The sequence below is a fragment of the Rhipicephalus microplus genome, chromosome 1 (genome assembly GCF_043290135.1).
Source record: "Rhipicephalus microplus isolate Deutch F79 chromosome 1, USDA_Rmic, whole genome shotgun sequence".
NCBI classification, from domain to species: domain Eukaryota; kingdom Metazoa; phylum Arthropoda; class Arachnida; order Ixodida; family Ixodidae; genus Rhipicephalus; species Rhipicephalus microplus.
The window spans coordinates 167,993,847-168,016,160 of NC_134700.1; the positions used below are offsets into that span (position 1 = coordinate 167,993,847).

Genomic DNA, 22,314 nt, shown 5'->3' on the forward strand with positions numbered 1-22,314 from the left:
AAAACTGAAGTGTAAGTAGTTGTGAAATGTACAAGAATTTCACAATAGCAAGAAATTAGGTATGGGCTTTGTGTAAGATGTGCATGTGATAAATTATGAATATTTCTGGGTATGAGTACTTAATATTATAGGTTGGCAAAATGTGGAGCTCACGGACTCGCTAACGTATATACCTCACCCTTAGGGCTCACTCGGACTGACACTCACCAATGCTTTTCTCAACATGACTCATGCAAACTTAGGCTCACTAAAATTTTTCTCAGTCGGACTCACTCGGGACGCAAACTCGCCTGGACTCAACCTCTGATCCGAGAGTCTGACTGAGCCACCTCATGGTTGAGTTTACATACCTATCCTTGAGATACACAGAGCTTATGACAGTTCCTTTGAAACATCATTTCATGCTCATATTCTAAACCATGTAAGAATCTGATAGTCCGATGAAAGTGTTCATGAGCGTTTTCTCTTCATAATTGTATAGTACAGTAAAAGCTCCTTAATTCAGATTTCACGGGACCGGAAAAACTGTCTGAATCAACCGAATGCCGAATTAACAAATGAACAGGGAAAACAACATTTAAAATCAAGCTGCAGAAGCATACCTTTATTTGTTGAAGTATTTTGTAATTGTCGTCTGCGTTTTTGCGCAGATTCCGGCTGACATCACAATTTTTCTTAACTGTTCCAAATGGCCAATAGCACGCAAGCTGTCGGGAGTGTTCAGGCAAGCGTCCTCTAATATTAACAGCGCCTCCGAGACTTTCCGTGAGGTGCGATGAGGTCGCGGCTGTATCTCCTCGCATGATTCTTCGTCGGAATCGTGGTCTTCATGGGCGCCCGTGACATCATTAATAATCTCTTGATCGGTCAGGAGACCACTCGTGGTGACACCAAGATCAATGGCGATGTAGTCCTAAAAGGTCACATCTGTGGGAAGGACAGCATTGAAAGTCGGGCAGTCATCGTCGGTGGACTCGGTCAGTGGACTGTGAACTTTTTTGGCGTTGCCATCACTGTAGCGCAAGATGGTGGTGGCATGCAAATACGGTCACAATGGAAGAAAAAGAGAACTCCGCAAGAAGAGATGGTTCCGACACGACAACACAAGGGAAAATGGCGTCGGAGGCACTGAGTGGAGAAGAAAGACGACGCCGATGTTCGGTGACGCTGCGATCGCCCCCACTAGTTGATGATGATGGCGATGCCACTCAGGTTTCGGTTTCACTCCAGTGGTGCCAGCGCTGCTTTATCACACTTTTGTGTAGCAGCAGCCGTCAGCATTTGTCGGAATTAAGCGGTGCGGAGCCGAATTCCGACGAAATAACGAAGGTTTGGTCCCATAGATTAACATGCACTTTGGCTGGGACCAATAGAGCCGTCCGAATTATCCGAATTTCCGAATTAATGGGTGTCGAATTAACGAGCTTTTACTGTATTCTCAACCGCGCTTGTTTAGGGTATTGCATTTTCTATGGAAATAATCTTCTGTTTATTATCTTACCAGCAAACTTGTTGGGCTAAATGCCCTTTTCAATTAGCTTTTTCTTTTTTTAATCTGTCTCTTGTTGGTTACGCAGGTACGCCACTTCCGTGGATGGTGCGGTGTGCCATACGTGTCGGACTCAAAGATGCCACCGGTCATGGGCTCAGATTTCTTGCGGCAGAGCTCGAATGGTGGCTATGGTTCATCACCAGAAGTTGCAAACTCCATTGTAGACCCTGTGAGGGACAACAACATTTTTCAGGTAGGCGCTCTTTTTTTTTTCTCTCTCTCTGTTTTCAAGTGAGGGCCAGCCTGTCATTGAGTGAAACAGCTGGAATTTATTTTTTTTATTTAACTTTGTTTTGCAAGAGAACAATTACATTTTTACATGTTGAGAGTGTTTAATAGCGTTTGGTAGTCACCAGTGGGGAAAAAAGATCAGCAAAAACACTATGATGTCTTAGTGGCTGCAGCATTGCACTGCTAAGATTAAGGGATTGGGTTTAATTCTGGGTCACTGCAGCTGGTGTCATTCCTAGAGGTATAATATACCTGTTGCAACTGCTGGACGTTTGCAATAATAAGCCTTTAAGGGGAGACGCTCCTCGAAAGCACTTTTTTTTTGTTATTCAACTTAGAGCTTCAGAAATTGGACCACTGATGCAGTTTTTCCTCCTGATTCCAAATCTGTAATCAGTTTTTACATAAGTGCAATAGTTTGGGAGTTGTGTTTCAAGTAATGGTGAAACTTGATAAGTTTTCCGGGAACTTTCGCGCATACTAAATGTTCATGCAGAGAGTTGTTCAATGGCTCCTTTTGCTCCCTATTAGCCATAGAGTGCCGATATCTAGCTAGAAATTGTGCTCCAACTTTGAAACTATGAAAAAAACATCTGTGTAGCAAACTACCCTTTTTTTTCCACTCGACCACCATTAAATTTATTAATAGATATTTACAGCTGATAGGTTGTGCTGATTCAAGTAGATATCGGCACCCTACGCACTCTCCTCAATGTGTGTGCCAAATTTCGTCGTCGTATGACCATTCTAAGTGCCCGAAACACTTCCCGCAAAAAATGAAAATTGGCCAAAATTGCGAAATGAGAAAAACGCGTTTGAAAGTTTGAAAGTCTGTATTTACAAAAATGAAAAACGCAGTAGCACGAAACTTGTGCTGAACACATACACACATGTCCAGAGGGAATATCAGTTGTCTAAAACTCTCCAGCACCGTAGGTTTTCCCTTCCCGGCTGGTGCGGCAGGACTCTTCCACCCGGGCCCTCTTGGCTGCACTGCGACGGTGTGCCCTCGCCTCAGCGGTCTGACGCACATTCATCTTGTGCATGCGCATGCTGTCTCGGCGGTCGCTGAGGGTAACCAGGGCCTCCGAAGGAAGCACCCCAAGCTCTTCCAGCACCTTTTCAAAGCTCGCGTGGCCCCGGTTGAACCACAGGACTGCAATGGCTGTGGCTGTTTCCACAGCAGTCCGGGAAGCAAACCGGGTCTTTGGACACAGCAGCCATATTTTGCTGTTCAGGGACTCGGCCGCGTTCTGTGTCTTGCCGTGGAGGCACCGGGCAAGCAGCTTCGCATCTGTGAGACGCTTGTAGATTGGGAGGACTGCCAAACCCTGGGCCTTGGTCAGGAGGGGGGTGTGGCACGGTGCAGGCTGGCCCTGCGCCTCAGCACGTCGGTGCTTGCACCACGAGTCTGGGCCTGCAGGACAGAACTTGTGACTTCCAGCACCGTCTGTTGAGCACGAGTGCAAACATGAGGCCCATATGGCAGTGTACATCTTGTGGACATTTCCCCGATTGTTCACAATGGCCACCTGAAAGTAAGTTTGAAGCTTCTGGATGGTGGTCTCCTTCAGCTTCTCCCCTCGTGGAAGTGGCGTTGGCAGCTTCCGCAGGCCGGTGCCCAGACGTTTCGCCACGTGGTTGGTGCACTCCTCTTTTTCAATTGGAGTGTCAGGGTACACGTTGGCATCACAGACCCCGTTGTAGGCCTTGCTGTCTCCATCGCTTAGGAAGATGGTGAACCGCAGGGGTGTCTCATAGTCCACAGTCCTCTGCCAAATGCGCACTGCAGCTTCGGCCTCCATGGCATGCGAAGAACAGTCGCAATTCTTCTCACAAACGGGATGATGAAACGCCTGCCATGTTTCTTCATCGCCTCCCATGTCGTTATGCAAACTGCACGCCAGGCAGAAGTTGGAAAGCACTTCATAGTCCAGGCACAAACCAGTGTCCAAGGACACTACAGTTCCCACACCATTGTGGCTTTTGTGGCCTCTTTTTTGCCATGTGCCGTCAAACATGACTGGCACGTCACTGTTACCAGCCACCTCTTTGGTGACGCTGCGTGCCCTTTGCATGTTTTCACAGACAGCCTTCACTGCCGCACTGTGAATCTTTTTGCCGATAGCATGGAAGGTCTTATGGTGCATAGGGTTTGGCAATCCAACTACTGCACAAAATCGTGAAAGTTGCTCATGCCCGATACCGACGGCACGCGCTGCAAGCACCACTTTCAGGTTCACGGCAAAGGCGTCACGCGAACTCCCGCTGTCGTAGCTTCTGCTTGCACCGCGGCCGCCATCTGACGCGACCCGCTTCGACGAGTACGCGGACGAAAGGATGCTCTCCGAGCACTCCGCATTCTCGCAGTGTAGCTCCAGAAACGCCGAAAGGCCTTTCCGCTTTTTATTCGGTGCCCGAACTGCGAGTTTACTCTCGTGACAAACGGGGCATGCCGCGCCTGCGACGACGGCCGTCAATGCACCCAACTCGCACAGCACTACGCTTTCGGCACGATCGGCATTCGGCCTGACGTCGTTTTCGAATAACGCGATCTTTTTCTGCGATGCACTCACAAAATTCACTGCAGCGTTGATCTCGTCGTCGCAGTTGCCATGGTCGACGTTGCCGTGGTCGATGTTAGGCCTACCGGCCGCTGGCCCGTCGCGGACATTTTCGTTGGCGGTGGCTTTCTTGTACGTCCTCCGCCGCTTCCCTCTGAACTTGTTCTTACTTCTGTATTTCCGATGGTCGGCAACGGCCTTTTTCGGGCTTGCCATCGCACGAAAACAGCGAAAAATAACTCCGGAAAACAGTGAAGCGAACTACGGCAAGAAAACACGGGTGCTGTCAGCCAATGGCGGCCCTGCGTTAGTGGCGCGCGGTTTGAAACGGCGGGAAAAGACTGTTTTTGTTGCTTTTTTTTTTAGATTTTTCGTGAACGTACGAGACTTCAAGAACCGGGATCGTGGAGAGTAAGGACAACTCTACACGAGCCAGCGGCCGCAATATGGCGGACAGCTCTCTTCGCGGCCCCGCGAGCACGCGAACAGCAGCCCGTTTTGTGTAAATTTCGTGATGCCGCGCGTCACTGCCGCTCACTCAGACGCGTTTTTCACTGAATTCTGATGCTTATTTCGCTGTGATATTTTCAGATGTCAAAATATAATGTATAAAGATGATAAAGCAACAAAAAACAGAAAAGGTGAAATTTGGAAAAAAAACGCGACTTTTCGACCCGCGTCTCCCCTTAAGGGCGAATCAGGGGCTATTTTGAGTGGATCAAGTGAAGAGACATGAATGTAACAGCTATTTAGAAGGCTCTCGTGGATCTCTCTTGTGGAGGTTTTTAGCTGCAATGTGGAAAATTGGGCATCTGTATCCAGGCATGTGTATCATGGGCATGTGTATCAGTAGCTCATTTTAAGGGACCGACAACCGATTTTTCTTGACCCAGTTTCTTGGGGCACCTCAAAGCATCCCCATCCTTTCTAGTGTGTACAGCTGCAACAGTTATTTTATAAGCACTATTTTTCTATATGAAACGCCTCTAAGGTGTACAAAGGTGTCCTCCACAGTGAAGCCATAGTGATGCCGATAGCCTACCTCCCATTAATTTTGCTCGATGCTCGGCTTTCACTGGCGTGAGTGAAACTGTGGTTAACCACCTTCACATAGACTTGTTGAGCCATTTTTTAATGTAAAAGCTGGAAGAAGTTTTCAAATGCTTGTTGCTGCATGAGGTCTCATACCACTTCATGAGCCAGATGCTTGTGGCCTTTGTGGTGAGCTCCTTCGGCACGTTGCCAGAGGTAATCACGGAGGCGGCGAGGCGCTCTTCATACTTCTCCAACTCGTCAGCTGCTAGGCCCTCAGCTAAAAACGTTCATGCAGCCGCTCACAAGCATCAGATCGGTCATCAAGTGAAGGTGGCACCATGCTTCATAATATTTTTTCTGCTCTGTAACTCAGTATGCACAATTTGGTATGCTGCAATGCGTGCAGGAGTAGTGCTTATAAAGGCGAAATTGTTCGTTCAGAAATCTATGAGAAGTTACGATTTTCTTGCGACAATTAAAAGTGCTAAAGCGTTGTCACTTGTAGAGAAATAGATGTCGCACACATGATATTTGCGCTCTACGACAACGCAGAAATGTTCTCAGCAGTAAACCCAAAGCCAAACAGTGGTAATGCGCACTTGATGGAATGCTGGTGTCTGTTAGGACGGGAGCGTGCACGTGATAAGCAGCGGGAGCCAAGGAGGCAAAGGCTTGTTCATTGTCTCTGCAACCACTTCATCACAGTACGCGTTCGCATCACACTGATGCTGCTCCCCACCCCCAATAGTTTCATTTCTTTTTTCCGCGCAACTCCCCTTTTGCTAATTTCATGTCCCCTCCTCTTCCGTAACGCAGTGCTTCTGCTGAGAAGCATCGTCGCTTGCTTTATGACACTTTTACAGCAGCCGCATTATAGTCGGTCTTTCATATAGTGGGACTTTATCATAAGCAGTATGTGTATACAGAAATTTTATAGGAGGGTAAATGGGAGTCAGCAAAAATTCATTATAGCCTGTTTTGCAGTGGTAAGTGGTTATATTATAAATGGTATGAACTGTAGGTATATGGAAAAATTTTTCTTTTTCCTTTTTTCTCATTGTCCCAAATTACACTTCACACGTGGGTTCCTGTCAGTCTGGTGGGTTCCTGTCAAACTGGTTTATGCTGTGTACCTGCAAACTTATTTTTTTAGCATTTACAGAGCATGCTGCAGTCCACAAAGCAGTGCAGTCTATTGTGGAGAGTATTAGGCTCTGAGCACTCTCATTGAACAGCGTCACCAGGAAGTAGTGCTGGCTCATGTTGAGTTTGATCTGTTGTTATGTTGTGTATTCGAAAACGGGGAAATGGCATGGCTAGTAATCTCGTGTCCATAAAATCGGCGCGTTCACCTCTTGAGGGTCGAATTTGTTTTCACGGAATGCTCTCCGAAAATCTGGAATTCTTTTACTGAAATAAATTCTTCAGATGCGTCTATATAAGAAAAGAGTTCACGCTTCTATATTAGAAAATAGCGCGTCAAGTAGACGCATGTCCTGGAGAAGAAATTAAGGGTCCTGCGAGCTCATTATGTTCATCTATTTACCGTGTCTGAGCCAGCGTTTCCAAACCATCCTGCACAAACAGGCAGTAGACCACAAAGTAACGCTGGTTGACAAAACGCCATCGCTCTTGGGCTTGTTTGGGCACATCATGCCGGAAAGGGTAGAGATTTGTCTTGCAAAAGTTACGTAGGGCAAGCGGCAAGGGTTTTGAGCTTGCCTCCTCGCATATTCCTTTCGCACCGCTTCAAAGAACAGTTTTATCAGCTCGTGATAAACTGTCCGTAAAAGTTTTTGTGGCATAATGCTATTCTTCGAACACACAACTTCCACGGGCTAACTAAAATTTGTTAATAAGTCTGGTGAGTGGCCCTTTAAACCAGCCGCACCACGAATGCACTTGGATGCTTAAGCGATAGCCGTAGCGCGGCTAAAAATACGACGAAGAGACGTCGGCGCATGAAAAAAAATTCGACGTATTCCATAAGTGTGGCAGTACATGCCAAGCAGGACAACTGATAGATAAAGGTGCTCACTTTAAAAATGCAGGCAATGCTGTACATGTACGGCAAAAAAACCTTGAAGGGTTAATGGTGAACTTCTAGAAGTGTGCACTGATATTGCAAGCATGTGTGGCAGCACTTACGTTTTAATAACCCTGCTTATTCGTGGCCAAAATGTCCTGTGACATGTGGCGCGTGTCAGCGACTGCTCTTTCACTGGAATGCATTGCATTCTCTTATCTGTAGGTGTTCGTAGCTACTGTTAGCTGGCTGCACACAGCTCTGCTGGCATGAGCAAGGCAAACTACAGAAATTTGATGTAGTGGAAGGCTAGATCAACGTCGCTGGTCTATACAAATGTCATGTCGCTCGTGTTTTTTGTCATATGTATGTCCCGTGCGTCAACCTTTGTATGCTTGGTGTGCAGGAACGATTTGATCTGGATCTGGAGTATGAGCTGTACGAAGAGATAGAGGTGCCTGACTTCTCGCATGGCCGACGAGGACGCTTCATTCATGACTTTGCAGCTAACAAGACGGGAATCGTCGACGTAGAGGGACGCCGGTGCTTTGTGATGCCACTTAACCGCAGCCTTGTCTTGCCCCCACACTCGCTGTTCGACATGATTGTCAAGATGCGGGTGAGCTTTGAAGAATTGTAGAAATTTGCATTCTATACATCTTATGGCATCTTTATGATTTTGTGTGCCTGTCTGGAAAGTAAAATGAGCGAAAAGGCTGCAATATTTCTTCATCTTATTGCAGACGTAGTTCATTTTTTTGAGTCCCCAAAACAAGTAATACAACCATGGCAGCATCATCTTTGTAATTTAGCACCAGGCAGAAACAGGTGTATTTGTAACAGCATTGTTGTAAAAGATTTCAATTACAAGCAGCAGTTATAAACAAATTGTAGCATAAATTCTAATTAATAGGTAGATGCCGTTACAGTAGATGCCTAAGCTATGTGGCCTCTGCAAAGCAGCAAGGCTTAGCCTGACAATAAAGCGTTTCTAGCAGGCTTTCTCAGCCACCTCTGTTGATCGGCTTGCAGGGGTATAACGGCTGCGGCAACTCGATACAGTTCCCCATTTTTGCCTGACCAGCCTCAAAATGTTCTCAGTTGCACTAATTTCAGCTACAGTTTGCGTCGTCAGTCAATCCAAGCGCACAGACCCTAGGTACCATAACCATAAACCACTGGGTAAGATATATAGCCTAGTCATTAGGTCAGGACACTCACGAGACACAATTTATGAGGTTAACTAACAATGCGCGTCCCCCTTGGTCTGCCTACCGCAGCCGATACCCGTCGGCGGGACAAGGCAACTTCAAGACAAAGATGCGTTGCCGTATTTACTAACGCTTCGCGAGAAATGTGAATTTCCTAGTCGACAAACACGGCTATGTCGTGTTAGCAACTAAAGCAGAAAGTGTATGTCGTGTTTTCGCACGCGAACTCCACGTGCCGCAAACACCGGCAACAATGTTGGTTGCCATAGCAATGGCACATGAAACATTATTGTGCCTTGAAGTTGTGTGTTCCTGGCGATATACAGGGTGCCCCAGCTATCTTTAGCGAGAGTTTATAAATATGCCGACACAAGCAATGATGGCGTGACCAAATGCATGTTGCTGGCCGTTGCCTGGATTGAGTCGGACTATATTTTGTGTTATAATTATTTGTTCAACTAGGTTCATTTAAATAAATAACTTTAGAAGATATGAAGAGGGGTCTGAACCACATGAGGAAGTTGTAGATCGGTTTGTAAAACCTCCGATTAGATAGTTTCAGTATCTGTTAATTGTTAGTGTTTTTCTACTAACTACAAATGCCTGTGAAACACACGCACACACACACACACAAAGACGTGACAAACCCATTGGCACGCAGGCTCTCTGTGATTCTGGTGCTCCCTAACATTCCGCATATGAACGATACACTTTCCTCGCGCTGGTTCATGACAGCGATAACCAGTCACGATGGTTCTTGCTTTTGTGGCCGATAGCAAAGCGTGTTCACCGCAAAGCCACTGCCATCGTTGCGGCCCTATTGAGACAGCACAATCAGACAAATGCTATGGCTGTTCGTACGCAGAACGTTAGGGAGTTCTAGAATCGTTGTGCGCACTGGCACTTGAGCGGGCTTGTCACATGTTATTTTTTGTATTTTGAGGGTATTTGTTGTAAGCATAAGAACACTAAAAATTAACAAATATAGAGCTAGAAACTGTCTAGTCGGACATTTTGCAAACTGATAAACTCTCATTGGAGTTTCTGGTTCACTTGGTTCATTTTCATTGCTTAAAAAGTTTGCTAATAAAGGTGGCCTAATGAAGCAATTAATCAGGGAACAATAGATAGTCTCACTCACTCCAGGCAACAGTTGCCAGGATGTATTTGATCTCGTCGACATTGCTTGTGTCGGCATATCTTTAAATTGGCTAAAGGTAGCTGGGGCACCCTGTATATACAGCGCAGGCGCCAGGCCGACGAGCATGCGCCATAGTTGCTTTATCTGGTTGAACGCGCCTTGCGAGCGAGCCGAGAGGTTGTTGTCCTAAACGGAACTGCACCGTTGAAAGAAAAATTAATGAATTAATAATTAGGGAGGGGGGTGTCATAGATGTGTTTGAAAATTTCTTGACCTTGTTCTGACCTGTGCAGAACGCTGTTTTAAGTGACCTTCGCCTCAGCACATTGGTGCCCTGCAGAAAAAGGGTATAAAAAAGGAAAAAGGGGATGTTAGCTCTAGTCATCGGACACAGCCCATTTTGTTCAATCACGCGTGTGTGTATATTTTTTTTTTTTTTTATTTATCACATACTGCGGACCAAGTATGGTCCATGCAGGAGAGGGCAATACAGTACAAAATTCTTCTACATACATACACTTCCGCTGCAGTATACATTCACTGCAGAACAAAATTCATGTACATTAAAAACTCATGAAAAACAAAGGACAAATACAGGCAAAGAAGCAGACTTAAGCAACAAAAAAAGGGTATAGTTTCATCTCGGCGTGTTGAGCATAGGGGAATATGCCACATAATTGTGAGTATTAGTATGATCACAAACTGCTACAAAAGTTACTGGCAATAATTTGAAGCCCTAAAGAAAAAAAACGACTGTGTGCCAGTTTTTTTTTTTTTTTCATCAACCCTTCTCCACAGTGCTACGAATTCCTTGAATTTCAAGGTTGCCAGCTTGAGAGATCCATATTTCAATTTGTAGAGTCTGTGAAAGAATTTGATAGGTGCAGCAAATGCTAATGGGGACTTGATTATTGTTTGCTCAGTGTGGTAGTTATACGGGCTTATATTTTCAAAGTTTATCAGTTTTATAACTTAACATATTGTACTATATATAACTTGAACTCTCATGCTATACAAATCTTGCTACTTTTTAAACTTGCTTCCACTTCACTTCGAACCAGTAAAGTGACAGTCACACGTGCCCGATTCCAATTTTTAAATATATTGGGCAAGTTAATGCAGTTCTGTTAATATTTCTTTTTTGTTGATGCAGTCTCACATGTGCTATTGTGTAAAAAGTTGTTACTTCGATGAGTTTCAGCATCTAAAACTTCATGCTTTCTCATAGAGTCCTATGCCTCATAGTCTTATGAGGCAGTGCCGTGAAAGCATTCCAAGTTTCAGTCATGTCCGAAACATTGGTCGTGTTATCGATCTTATTGCCGATGTCTGTTGGCATATCCCATTCGATATTATAGTTTTCCCACAGCAGCCTGCTATCCTCTTGCTTTTTTTTAGCACTTCTTGTTTATAGCAATTATCAGTTATAACAGAGATTTTTCATGGCTCTTGAATATTGTTGGGTGTTCGACTGTGTATGTAGGCAAATCTACGGAGGCTTCGATAGCGTGCCATTTACAATGGTAAAAATAAAGTGCACAGCTTTTCTACTTATGTGGATAGCGGATTTAGTTGTAAATTGTGTTTTCAAGTGTAAGTGGCCCTTGCTTACCTGAACTTCTGTCTTTTAAGGACTTGCTTTTAATACTAACCAGCTTCTTTACTAAACATCTGTTCCTCCTTTCCTCTTCTCCATTTTACACCAGGCTGGCTACTATGACGTGGACACGGAAATTGTGCGTGAGCGCATGCGCGTCGTGACGCCCCCCATCCTGGACTTTCGGGACGTGGGGTACTACATCACCCGCGAATGCTCTTCACTGCCCACCTATCGCCTTGAACGTATGACTGTGCCAGGTACGTGTATTATGTTTAGTTTGACTAGGAGCATTGGAAGCTTTAGACGTAGAGGTTGAAGATGCAATCTGCCAGGTGTACAAGGCATTGTTGTTTAGGATTAGGGCCTTAAGTTAGCTTTTAATTTCACTGCAATTATTTTCTGCAGCTCATTTGCCGTCTAAGCAGCACACACTCCGTCCATTCTAGCTGTACATACTGTGCCTCTCGCAATCAGGAAACCGAGGGTGTCACAATGTACCGTGTTGCGGAAGATAGTGAGGTGTCAGACGAAAATGGGCAGTGGGCATCAACATGGGTGTGACATTGTCGGAGGCTGTCACATCAGCCCTAAAGCGATGCTGTACACATTGTGTTTCTTGACGTCCAACCCAGCGAAAACCAATGGATATGCGTGCTACTCTCATGTTTCAAACATTTCCTTTCGGGAACGGAGATCTGAGCAAATTTGTAAGATTGCACACTCGAGCAGGTTGCGCAAACAATAAAGACACAAGCAACAGATTACGCTGATCTTGTGTCTCCCTTACTTGTTTTAGCACTTGTCTCTGTTAATTGTTTGTGTCTTTGTTGCATGTGCTACCTACTAAAGATATGCAACATTTCCCGAGAGAGGGATCAACCATCATTTTTTCTTATTGCCTCTCGCAGTGTTCAAGCGCAGCCTCGAGGAAAATGACCGTGCCACGTTTGTCGAGTTTGCCGGCAACAAGGTTGGCCAAATTGAAATTGTCAACATCAAGGAAGCAGTCGGAGCTGGAAGCTCCCAAGCCTGAGACAGCAGAGCCGGGATAGTGTCTGCCATCAACCGAACAGACACAAGGGCATGGGGCAAGTGGACGGACAACGGGAGTTCAGTGCACTCATGTCTGCAGTGTCTGGTGCTTTCGTCATCCTCTGAAGGCACCTTTGTGGCGGCACATTTTTTGTCCCATGTTCGTTCTTAGTCCTCCCACTTTGTTAACTTCTTGGTAGTAGTCGAGGGTTGTTCCATGTGAAAGCGACTGTCACTCATATGTCGTGATGTTTCTCTTTGTTTCATTCTTTAGCCTTTCTTAACTTTACTGGTTCAGTACTACAGATATGTCTAACACTATCTACTTAATCTGGCAACTGCTTCTTTGCTTTTATTTTTTTCACTGTCATGATATTGAGGGGCATTTCTGCTATTTCACTAATTTGTTAACTAGTAAACACAGCCAGTGTAGGCTAAACGCACACATGCACTATTTCTTACTTTATTCTCGCAATGTTGTGCTTTTGATATGCATTTCATTCCGTTCTTTCTCCTTTTGCTCGGTTTCAAAGGGGTGTCTAGTCATTCTTACCAGAATAGTTCATGATGGCGGTTGCAATTGTACGTCTGTATATCTCAGTCTTTTGTGGGAATTCATTATTTCTTTATTCCTCCGTAACCGTTGAGGGACTGTGTGTGTTTGAGCTATCTTCCCAACGTAACAGGCCTGTTGACACTGATTCGAAAAGTGTCTGCACGACGTAGGTGAACATGTACAAAAGATTTGACACATTCGGCACTGGCAGTGCTGCTGTGTCTCCTCTGTTCTTTTTGTCACATTTATTTTGTGGGCCGTAGGGCACATGAGCTTGTAATTCTTGAAAGGGGACTGAGCGTACACATGCACCTGCTTTTTGCTGGGCTATCGGAAGCGACGCTGCACACAATTTAGCGCAAGATTGCTGTGCTCTCTCATCACTAGATTAGTTCACCATCAGAAGCGTAACAACCTCTGCTATCAGTGGCAACTTGAGTCTGTCCGTGCACAGGTGCGATCCAATGTGTTGTAATGGTTTGAGCAAGTTCACACTGTTCCGAGGAGTTTCTCTTGATGACGAATTCAACATGTTATCTGGCTAGGTTAGCAGCAGCGCTTGCTTTATATTTGGTTCACCAACTTTATAAGATCGAAGAAACACTGCACTCTTCATTTGTACGAGCTGCAGCTCAAGTCACAACACGAAGTGTGCAGTTTTGCTAATGCTATATACCAACACTTTTTGTGGGCTCCCATGGGTAAAATACACCTAAAACTTGTTTCACAGCGGTGTTGTAGGCACACCACTAAACTCTTAAAGTCCATTTCAGGCATTGCCAGTGCCATGGTACATGTTGAAATGACTGACGTACACTTGTAGCATATTATATATACAAATATATACACATATGTCTATTCTATGTATATTTACTCAGGCTTGCCATGTATTTGTCTGGGTTTTTTGTTTCAGTTTCCTACTTTTCCTAAACAGTAAAAAAAAGGAAAAAAGCTTTCAGAACAAAATGTAGTGGCCAAGTTTAGCACGCTACGTTGTTGCCTTGCTCAACCATTGGGCAAGTAGGAAAAATAGGAGAGTACAAAGGTGGTGGAGTTCCCCCCAAGCGTGTATACATTCTCTGGCTTTGGTGCCTTTTGGCTTTTTTGTTATATGCATACTCATGTTCTTGCTTTTGGCATAAGTTTGCATTGTTGCTTACATTCATCAATTGATTGAGTAGTTTGTGTTCAGCCATGAAGCCATTGCATTGCAGGTACGTCATGGTTCACAAGAGGTCTTTAAAAATGACAAAGCTGTTAATCAGTGATCACTTGTTTGCTAAATGTTTGCTCTCGTGTCCAACAGAGCGACCAAGATGTGTGCATCTTGTGTAATATTTGTTGAAAATATTGAAATAAAAAATACAATAAAGTTCGAGAAGCAGTGGATTAATGAAGTTTAAGACGTCTCAGTGCTTTCGCAGGCGTATTTCTTTTTTTTTTCTCTCAATTTATCTCTAGTATGCCATATTTTCATATAGGTACGTTTTTTATTTGTACACACTTCAGTCTGGCCGTATGTTCAGTTGCTCCATTTTGAAAGGGTTTCGTGCCATGCCCCTGACAAATGCTGCCATGCAGGTTCAGGGTTTGAAAATCGAGCACATCTCAGAAAGAGTGTTGCTATTACAAATACCGCTACTACTTGTACTGCTGGTATCGCACAGGATACACATGACCATGATGTTCGCACAGTTCCATCGACTGCAGTGCACGAGTAAAACCTGTGTATTGTCATAGTGGTTCCATTCTTTCACATTGTCTCCTTTCGAATTGGTTAATAAAAGGAGCTCGGAAGAGGTGAAGTTGTGTCTTCATCAGCAGCCTCTCTGAGGAGCTGGCCAATGCTGTTCCGAATGTCGTAGCGCAGGTACCGTGTCACCACCATGACGAAAAGGTTGAACATCAAGACGAGGTTGGATATGAACAACATTACGATGGACCAAGTGGCATTGTACCTGGTGGGTATAAAAAGGACAAAAAGAACTGTATTAGGCCTTGCTGTACACATTTTTACAAGAACGGTGTTAAGTGTGGCATTACTTGCACAAATATAAATGCAATACATTATGCTTGAAGGACAAATTATGTTGCAGTAAAAAAAAAAAAAGTCTGGCAGAAATAATGCTCCCAAACAGACCAAAGGCAGCAGAAGTGTTTATGTGGGAGTGTTCGCATTTGTTGTGATGGTGAGTGCAGTCGTTCAAGCCAATTCATGGCTACGATATGCTGCCCAGGAATGGTGAAATGAACATCTTGGTTAAATAATCCACAGTATTCGACAAGCACGAGCACTCGTCACTGAATATGCGTAATGCCTTGGGATGTGTGCGTGGGAGTACTTGCAGGATGGAGTTAAAAGGTTCAAGTGAAAAAGGAACGCTGCTAACGTACGAAATAACTGCACGGTTTTGGTGAAGGCCAGTCAACCGGCCGCAACGCTAGCAAAAATGTAAATGTGTGCATGTGTCGCATGAAGCTCGCGTCAAGCTCGAAGTGCCGATAAAACGGTATTGCGCAGGTCAAAACGAAAATGTATATCGATAGCCTTCTCATCCAACAAAGTGCACTAAATGTCACATGGCAACTGCAACTAATCACAGACGCCGCTTAAAGACTCCGATATCGAACGACTGATGATCTAGAAATCTCGAGGAAAAGTGATCGACAGGCACCTTGGTTTTTCGGTCCGTATGATAGCTAGGATGCGCCCACGTGGTATACATGGATCTTTCTCTTGCTTCGCGAAGACGCTTAAGATTCGGCTGACGACTTCGAGTTCCTGTTGGCGTTCTCGTCGCACGTCCTCTGCTTTTCCGTGACAGATGCCAAAAGGTACCACGCATCCCATCAGCGTGACAGCAACAGCTAGCACGTTATTCGCCGACATCGCCTCGGCGATGGCTGTTGAGAGAAGTGCTGAATCAACTCATCACCCTACTAACTTCACCAGCGTGGTAATACATCGACAGATTGCTGAGCGACTGGTAGAAATGAATGTTTTCTCGCGCACTAGCTGAGCCAACCATTCGAACACGTCACAACAAACACGACGACACCCGCTTCATACATCCCTATATCAGCTGAGCCCAAGGAGGGAATATCGTACCTCTAGGCTCTGTGTATACCACCACACTGTCGTCATGACAACGTATGCCCAAACAAGATGGCCGCCAACACGTACGAGCTGCGCTTGGCGCCCGATAAAAAGTAAGGATTTCCGTAGTTCTACTGGCTTTTCAGCTTGATCTGTTTAAATTTGAAGTTGTATCGATAGGGGTTGATGTGCAAGAGCTCCGCTGCTTGCAGGTTTTCCTCTCAAGTAGCCCGAGATTGTTTGAAAGACGTTTTGATGACTGAATTCGACGACAAAATTTACGATCCTAGTCAGGTTGCTAAGTGGACGAAAGAAATCTCCCAAAGAATATGCGAAAGACTGCAAGGTATATTATCCTTACGGGTTACCTTTCGACGTCTCATGTGCGCTCAAATTACATTTCAGAACTTGGTTTCGAAAGGTACAAGTACGTGGTGCAAGTTGTCATCAGCGAACAGCGCGGTGAAGGAGCAAGGTAAGTATTGTGCGTATTGTGTGATTATTGTTTGTATTGTAGTCAAGTGCGAAACATAAAATGCAGAGGTCGACAGTCTATTGGAGACCTTTGTTGGTCAAACGACTGCAGTGCCTTAAAACATTCAAGTATCGCTCTCTTGATTAACTGCGCTTCCCTGTGAACTTTTGCAATATGAATTAAGTCGACCACTGTAGTACTGTTCGTTTCATACAAGTCATTTTTCTCTTTGCAGAATGGCTTGCCGCTGCCTTTGGGACTCCGACACCGATGTCTGTGTTTCAGAGTTCTTTAATGGAGTAAGTGTCTTGCGGTTTTCGTGCAGTGACACTAACGTGATCTGACGGCGTTTACCTAATTTGAGGCTGCTTGTTCCAAAGGACAGCCTGTTCTGTGCTGCCGTTGTCCTTGCCTCGTATTACTACTAGTCCCATGGCTATTGTGGTAAGTTGCATTGTAGTCCTTCTATGTGTGAGTATCTCGCTATTTGTTGACATCAGCTTTTCTCCAAATTCCTCTAATAATCCATGATGCTAACATCGGTTGCTTTTGTTTATTTCGAATGCAAGTGTAAACTGCTTCAAATGTGTGACATTGAGGTATGTTACAAGGACCGTGAATTTGTTAGAATAAGGCAGCTTATGAAGCACAGCATTCTGACGCAGTTCAGAATGGCACAGAATTGTTACTTAGCTGAACATAATCAATTTTCTGTTTTAACAAACTGCACTCCCAGCATACTGCTCACAGAACAGAAAACAACTTGTTACCCGCTGCCAGATCCTGAATTGGAATCAGTGCTGTGAAACTCCCTTGCAGCATCTTTCAGAAAGGTTTCAGGCTACCACAAATGTTTCAGCTATACCAAATAACTAGCTGCAATCATTACATTAATTTGACTTGAGTTAAGTTCACTGAAAGCCCTTGCCTGACTGTTTTATTACCATGGAAGATACACATTACAATACATTACATTACATTCCTATTTCTAACTAATAGCAGCAGAGTGCCCAGCAGATTCTTTTGGGCATCACAGCATCATGCAAAGTTTGATCACTCGTGCGAATGCAACACATGTGCCTGGATACATTCTAATAGTGTCGATTACACAGTGGACCTTTATTATTGTTTTTGCTGTCACATTTTCAACTGTGAGTTTTACCTGAAATGATATAGTTCCTTCTTTGTTGTTGTGACCTGATCAAGACTTTACCTAGGCAAGCTTCATCAGATAGTGCCGTGCAGGATCAGATAGGGCAGTATTTAAGATTGCCACATATTGCCAAGAACATAGCTGACCAACTTTTAACATCTGCCATGCGTTTACTCCATATGATCAAAATGTTTTGAGAATAATTTTACTCTCCATCATGCGAGTGACTATCCTATTGTCAAATAATGTAGCAACTGAGTAATGCGCATTACGTGTGATGTCTTCATGTGCATGATCCAAGCTCTGAGCTTGTGAACTGCCTTATTTGACATGCATGTGCTTTTGGACAAGTGTTATTTCTTATGCCCCACCACTCTGTAGATGGTATTAAACAGACTTCTCATGGTGTCTTGAAAGAGCCTCTCGAGTTTTGTGTGCCAGCAATCCAGGCATCACCAAATGGGGTGAATTGCCAATCATCACATTTTCATCATTCACCAGGCGTTCTCCACACTAATGGATCAGTGCCAGCATACTAGATGAAACGATGCTTCTTGTGCAACAGTTAGTGTATTTCAGAAAGATTTAGACAAACATCAGCACAGAAAATAAAGAGCGAGTAATAGTTGATACCAAAGGCTGAAGTTATCACAGAAGATGTGTCACGGATGCTTGGTTTTAAAAATTCGTGTGGTTGAGCAACAAAAAAAAAATGTTCCCTGCATGTGTGCTGAGCTCTCAATTGTTTAGTGCAAATAACAGAATTTATCTTCAGCAATCTCTAAGCCTGATGAACATCCATTTCTACTTTATGTGGAAACATCACAGACAAGTGTGGCACACATTCTGTCACCTAAAAAGCCCACCGACATCCTAGCAGCTTTTGTGTTGTGTACTTTTATTTGGTGTGTATGCCACTAAACCATTCTGTCCCTGCATGTGTGATTCTCCAGCATTATCACATGGCACAAGTGAGATAGACTGCAGTAGTGTAACAACACACATTCTGGGTCTTAAATTTTTTTTTATGAACCTACCATAGTCTACAACTTCATACACTTCATCTCTTGCTTTTCTTTAATCTTCATTTTGTCATTCTTGACACAATGGAGATCTTGGAGCTTATCGACACAAAATGAAAAGGTAGTGTTAGATGCCTCTTCTTAGAATAACAAAGAAGGATAATGCTATATGAAGTATCTCTTGCCTACTTATTCTTCTCAATAAATAGCCAAGTGGTTTTTCCGGTAGAGTTTACTAAAACTAACTAGAGGGGACTCTGTTGCTGCAATCGTTCAGCGACCATGGGAATGATGGATAGTACACATATTTGCCTAGTCTTTGTACTTGCGACTTCTCTTATTGCTCTGTTTCGGTTTTGTTTCAAAGAAAACAACGAACCATTTTGAATTTTGTGATCCAATTTGGAAAGGTACGTCTAAAATAACTAGGTGGTGAAGTGCAACCGCTGAACATTTGCTGATTTTTGTTTCATGAGAAAACAGCTCCAAGCCACACGAACACACATAGAGCTAGAAGCACGAAGATTAGAAAACAGCTCCAAGCCACACGAACACACATAGAGCTAGAAGCACGAAGATTAGACAAATATGTGTACTACCTGTCATTCCCATGCTCGCTGAAGCGCTGTGCGTTGCAGCTTCCATAGACACTAGCGCCAGAGTTCCCTCTAGTGTATAATAGGAAACTCCATGGTTTTACCTATTGTACAGGCTGTGTATTCTTCGGTCGTCATTTATGAACACTGAAATTGATGGATGTAGCCTCCATGTTTCCATTACCTATTCTTGTTTGAACAAAATAGGCATCATTTTTTCATATACTTTTCTTGCTATGAATTTTCCAGAGGCAAAAGCTGATCATGAATCAATTTTTGGAACTTTCTAGTGCCGTAGAAATAATTTGCAAAAGTTTTTTTGCTGACACTCAGATTGTTGCATTTTATTAACCTAGTCCAGCTGAAAGCTGTGCGACATCAAAAGACATGAAATAAAGTAGATGCACGGAGTTAGTAGCATTGATACACAAGAGTAGAAAAGGCAGACAGACAACGAACTTTATTGGATCCTGAGCACTTACTGACAGGACCCGCTACCGGGAGGCTGTTGTAACCGCTGGATGCGCCCCAAATAGTGGACAGAGCACCGTGACACCCAACCCTGACATGAAATGAATTAGATGCACAGAGTTCGTAGTATTGTACACAAGAGTAGAAAAGGCAGACAGACAACGAACTTTATTGGATCCTGAGCAGTTACTGACAGGACCCGCTACTAGGAGGCTGTTGTAACCGCTAAATGAGCCCCAAATAGTGGACAGAACACTGTGACACCCAACCCTTTCCAAGGTCCTCTGAATAGACTGTGCTTACTTTCAAAGTACCGTGCTTCTGATGGCATCCTCCCCTTCGACTTTGCTAGAGAGAAGGTTGTTAGGGAACATGGGACATCGGCAGAGTGTGGGAGCCATAGAACAGAAGGTTTCACTGTTGTTCGGACAAGGGTGAACGTCCTAATATTTCTTACTGAGAAAGCCCCTCAATAGGAACGGCCCGATCTGTAACTTTCTCAGAGTAACTGGCTGAACTCTGGTGAGTTGCGGATGAGAATACTCACCCACCGTGTTGGTAATGTTTTGTGATTTCTTTAAGTGTTACTAGTGGATAGCTCTGAAGTGCAGAGAAGTGAATAGTTTATTTCTTCAAAGAGACTAATAAAGGATAAATCATATTGGCACTTGAAGTACTGACAAATGAAGGCTTAACATGCATTCTTTCATTTTCACTTCCACCAGTACCTATTAAGGTCAGCATCATTTAAGGCATAAACTATATTTTACAACCACATGATTAGAGACCCAAGATTGTGCTCTTGAGTTATCGCTCACAGAACCTATTGTACTTTGTAGTTTCTTGCTGACAATACATTTGTCCCTGACGGTACCTACATGTGCCGCCATCGGCCTGTGTTCTGGCTGTATGTATTTTTCTATTAGATATAGAAAAGTGCAACTGTATATTACAGGAAACTCCTAGATTAACGTACACTTCCGATTCTTGCACTGTGAAACCAAACTGCTCTCCTACTTTCAATAAATGTAAATAACTTATTTATTAATCGTCTCTCCCGATTCTCTTTGTTTCACCCCGTTGGCACAGAGCAGCAGACTAAGGGAGTCATCCTCAAGCCGAGTTCTCTGCAATCTTTAAAGTAATTTTCTCACTGCATATCTTCATTTCTTTTTCGTCTCTTACTGGGCTACCAGTGAATTCTGTAAATAAATTGTTCTTGAAATAAACTTACATTTTAGTTTGTACAAAATGTATTGTCTTTTACATATGTTTTTCTCCTGCTACGTAAGAATGCTTCTATAAGCACGGGGACGGCAGGGGGAGGGGGCCACAGAGTTTGCCTCACAGGTTTAATAAGTTGAGGCAACGCGGGTTTTCAACGATAATGATGGCCGAAGGTCTGTGATGTTGCACTCCAAGAATTGTGTACTTCCCATCTTTACTACAGAAAAGCCAGGGTGCTCATTTTGAGAATCAAATTATCGCTTTCTTTTGTTTAATTTTTTTCATCCATTGTGGAGCATGTTGTTCTTTGGTCTCGACCAGAGGGAATGGAGTGCTGGGGGGGGGGGGGGGGGAGGGTTCTGCGATGACACTTTGCCTCGTCTAAATACTTTGCCTCCCCTATGCATGCTTGCGGCTGCTTCAAGTGCAAACACATTTTTGTTTCGCCTGAAAGTGCTTTCTCTGGACATTTCGGGCCTTTGAATTGAACAGCATCTAAAAGGTTAAGGAACTGCACTAATGATTTATTTTAAGCAAATTTTAACAAGGAGATACATGCCTGGGAACATTCTCGTTGAAAATGATCAGGCAAAACTAGCCTTGAAATAAAACATTACATGCTTGCCCGGCCCATTTGTGAACGTCTGTCAGTATGCAGAGCTTCACAATTCGGTGCACCTTTCTTAGGGGCACTAAATTGTGTCAAATGAAAGGCCAAGTCGCGAAGAGCCTAGACTATGTACTGCTAAGCGTGAAAGCACCTGCAAAAGTAATTACGGTATGTCTTCAAAACTAACCATTGGTCTCTACTGTACCCTAACCAGAAGTGTGTGCACAAAGGGGGAGGGGGCAGGGACCCCCCCCCTTCCCCCTCAGTCACCTAAGAGGAGTCGGCAGCACGAAGTCAGCCCCATACATGAACTTTATAGGGAGGGGGTGCTGCGAGGAACCATCGCCTCTCTCGTAAGGGGGGCCTTGCACTCGCATATGACCCTGACGTCACAACACGGTATGACCTTCACGTCACGAGCTCATGCTAGATGTCAGCCATTTTTAATGTTTCGGTGACTTGCAAGCGGCCATTTCGGAAGTTTTGGTACCTAACGTCATCGCAACTAGCCAGACTTCATGTGAGATCACCAAAATTAATTATGTAGCTGGACGTCAAGCTAGTGACGATGTCGGCAGATGCACCATGGGAAAATTGTCTTTAGAGTGGCCCAGCTGCAACACGTTTTCAGCATGGTCAGAAAAATTTGCCGATCAGTAGTCAAGGCTCCTGAGAACAGTGAGCCAAACATTGAGCACAGCGCGTGACCTAGAAT

The 22,314-nt window shown here is 44.2% G+C and overlaps 2 protein-coding genes and 1 long non-coding RNA gene across 4 annotated transcripts in view; 2 read left to right on the plus strand and 1 right to left on the minus strand.

The window, feature by feature from the left end:
* Positions 1-14,753, plus strand: part of LOC119177765 (integral membrane protein 2B) — a 39,955-nt gene extending 25,202 nt beyond the window's left edge. The window contains exons 3-6 of the mRNA XM_037428949.2: positions 1,578-1,745; positions 7,815-8,027; positions 11,467-11,617; positions 12,269-14,753. Coding sequence (XP_037284846.1) covers positions 1,578-1,745; positions 7,815-8,027; positions 11,467-11,617; positions 12,269-12,393 — 657 coding nt within the window. The 3' untranslated portion in view covers positions 12,394-14,753. The remainder of the gene's footprint in view (positions 1-1,577; positions 1,746-7,814; positions 8,028-11,466; positions 11,618-12,268) is intronic.
* LOC119177767 (uncharacterized) lies at positions 13,191-15,981 on the minus strand. Its single transcript, XR_005110621.2, has 2 exons — positions 15,624-15,981; positions 13,191-14,906 (listed from the first exon to the last, which is right to left on the minus strand). It is a non-coding gene; the product is annotated as an uncharacterized LOC119177767 (long non-coding RNA).
* A 7-nt stretch (positions 15,982-15,988) lies between these two features.
* Positions 15,989-21,014, plus strand: LOC142802674 (dynein light chain Tctex-type protein 2B-like). 2 transcript variants are annotated; one of them, XM_075887650.1, is made up of 6 exons: positions 15,989-16,158; positions 16,258-16,391; positions 16,451-16,520; positions 16,756-16,819; positions 16,901-16,964; positions 20,857-21,014. In XM_075887650.1, the coding sequence occupies exons 1-5, from the start codon at positions 16,115-16,117 to the stop codon at positions 16,946-16,948; spliced, it is 360 nt and encodes a 119-aa protein (XP_075743765.1). In that variant the 5' UTR covers positions 15,989-16,114; the 3' UTR covers positions 16,949-16,964; positions 20,857-21,014. The 2 variants fall into 2 exon arrangements, with proteins under 2 accessions (XP_075743765.1, XP_075743762.1); XM_075887647.1 differs by having other exon boundaries at positions 16,077-16,158; positions 20,852-21,014.
* The last annotated feature ends 1,300 nt before the right edge of the window (positions 21,015-22,314 follow it).

Excerpts from the sequence above, each read along its gene's own strand:
- LOC142802674 (XM_075887650.1), top strand. The coding sequence starts at position 16,115 with ATGGCCGCCAACACGTACGAGCTGCGCTTGGCGCCCGATAAAAA. Across the intron at positions 16,159-16,257 it reads CGCTTGGCGCCCGATAAAAA|GTTTTCCTCTCAAGTAGCCC; the intron begins GTAAGGATTTCC and ends CGCTGCTTGCAG. Across the intron at positions 16,521-16,755 it reads CAGCGCGGTGAAGGAGCAAG|AATGGCTTGCCGCTGCCTTT; the intron begins GTAAGTATTGTG and ends TTCTCTTTGCAG.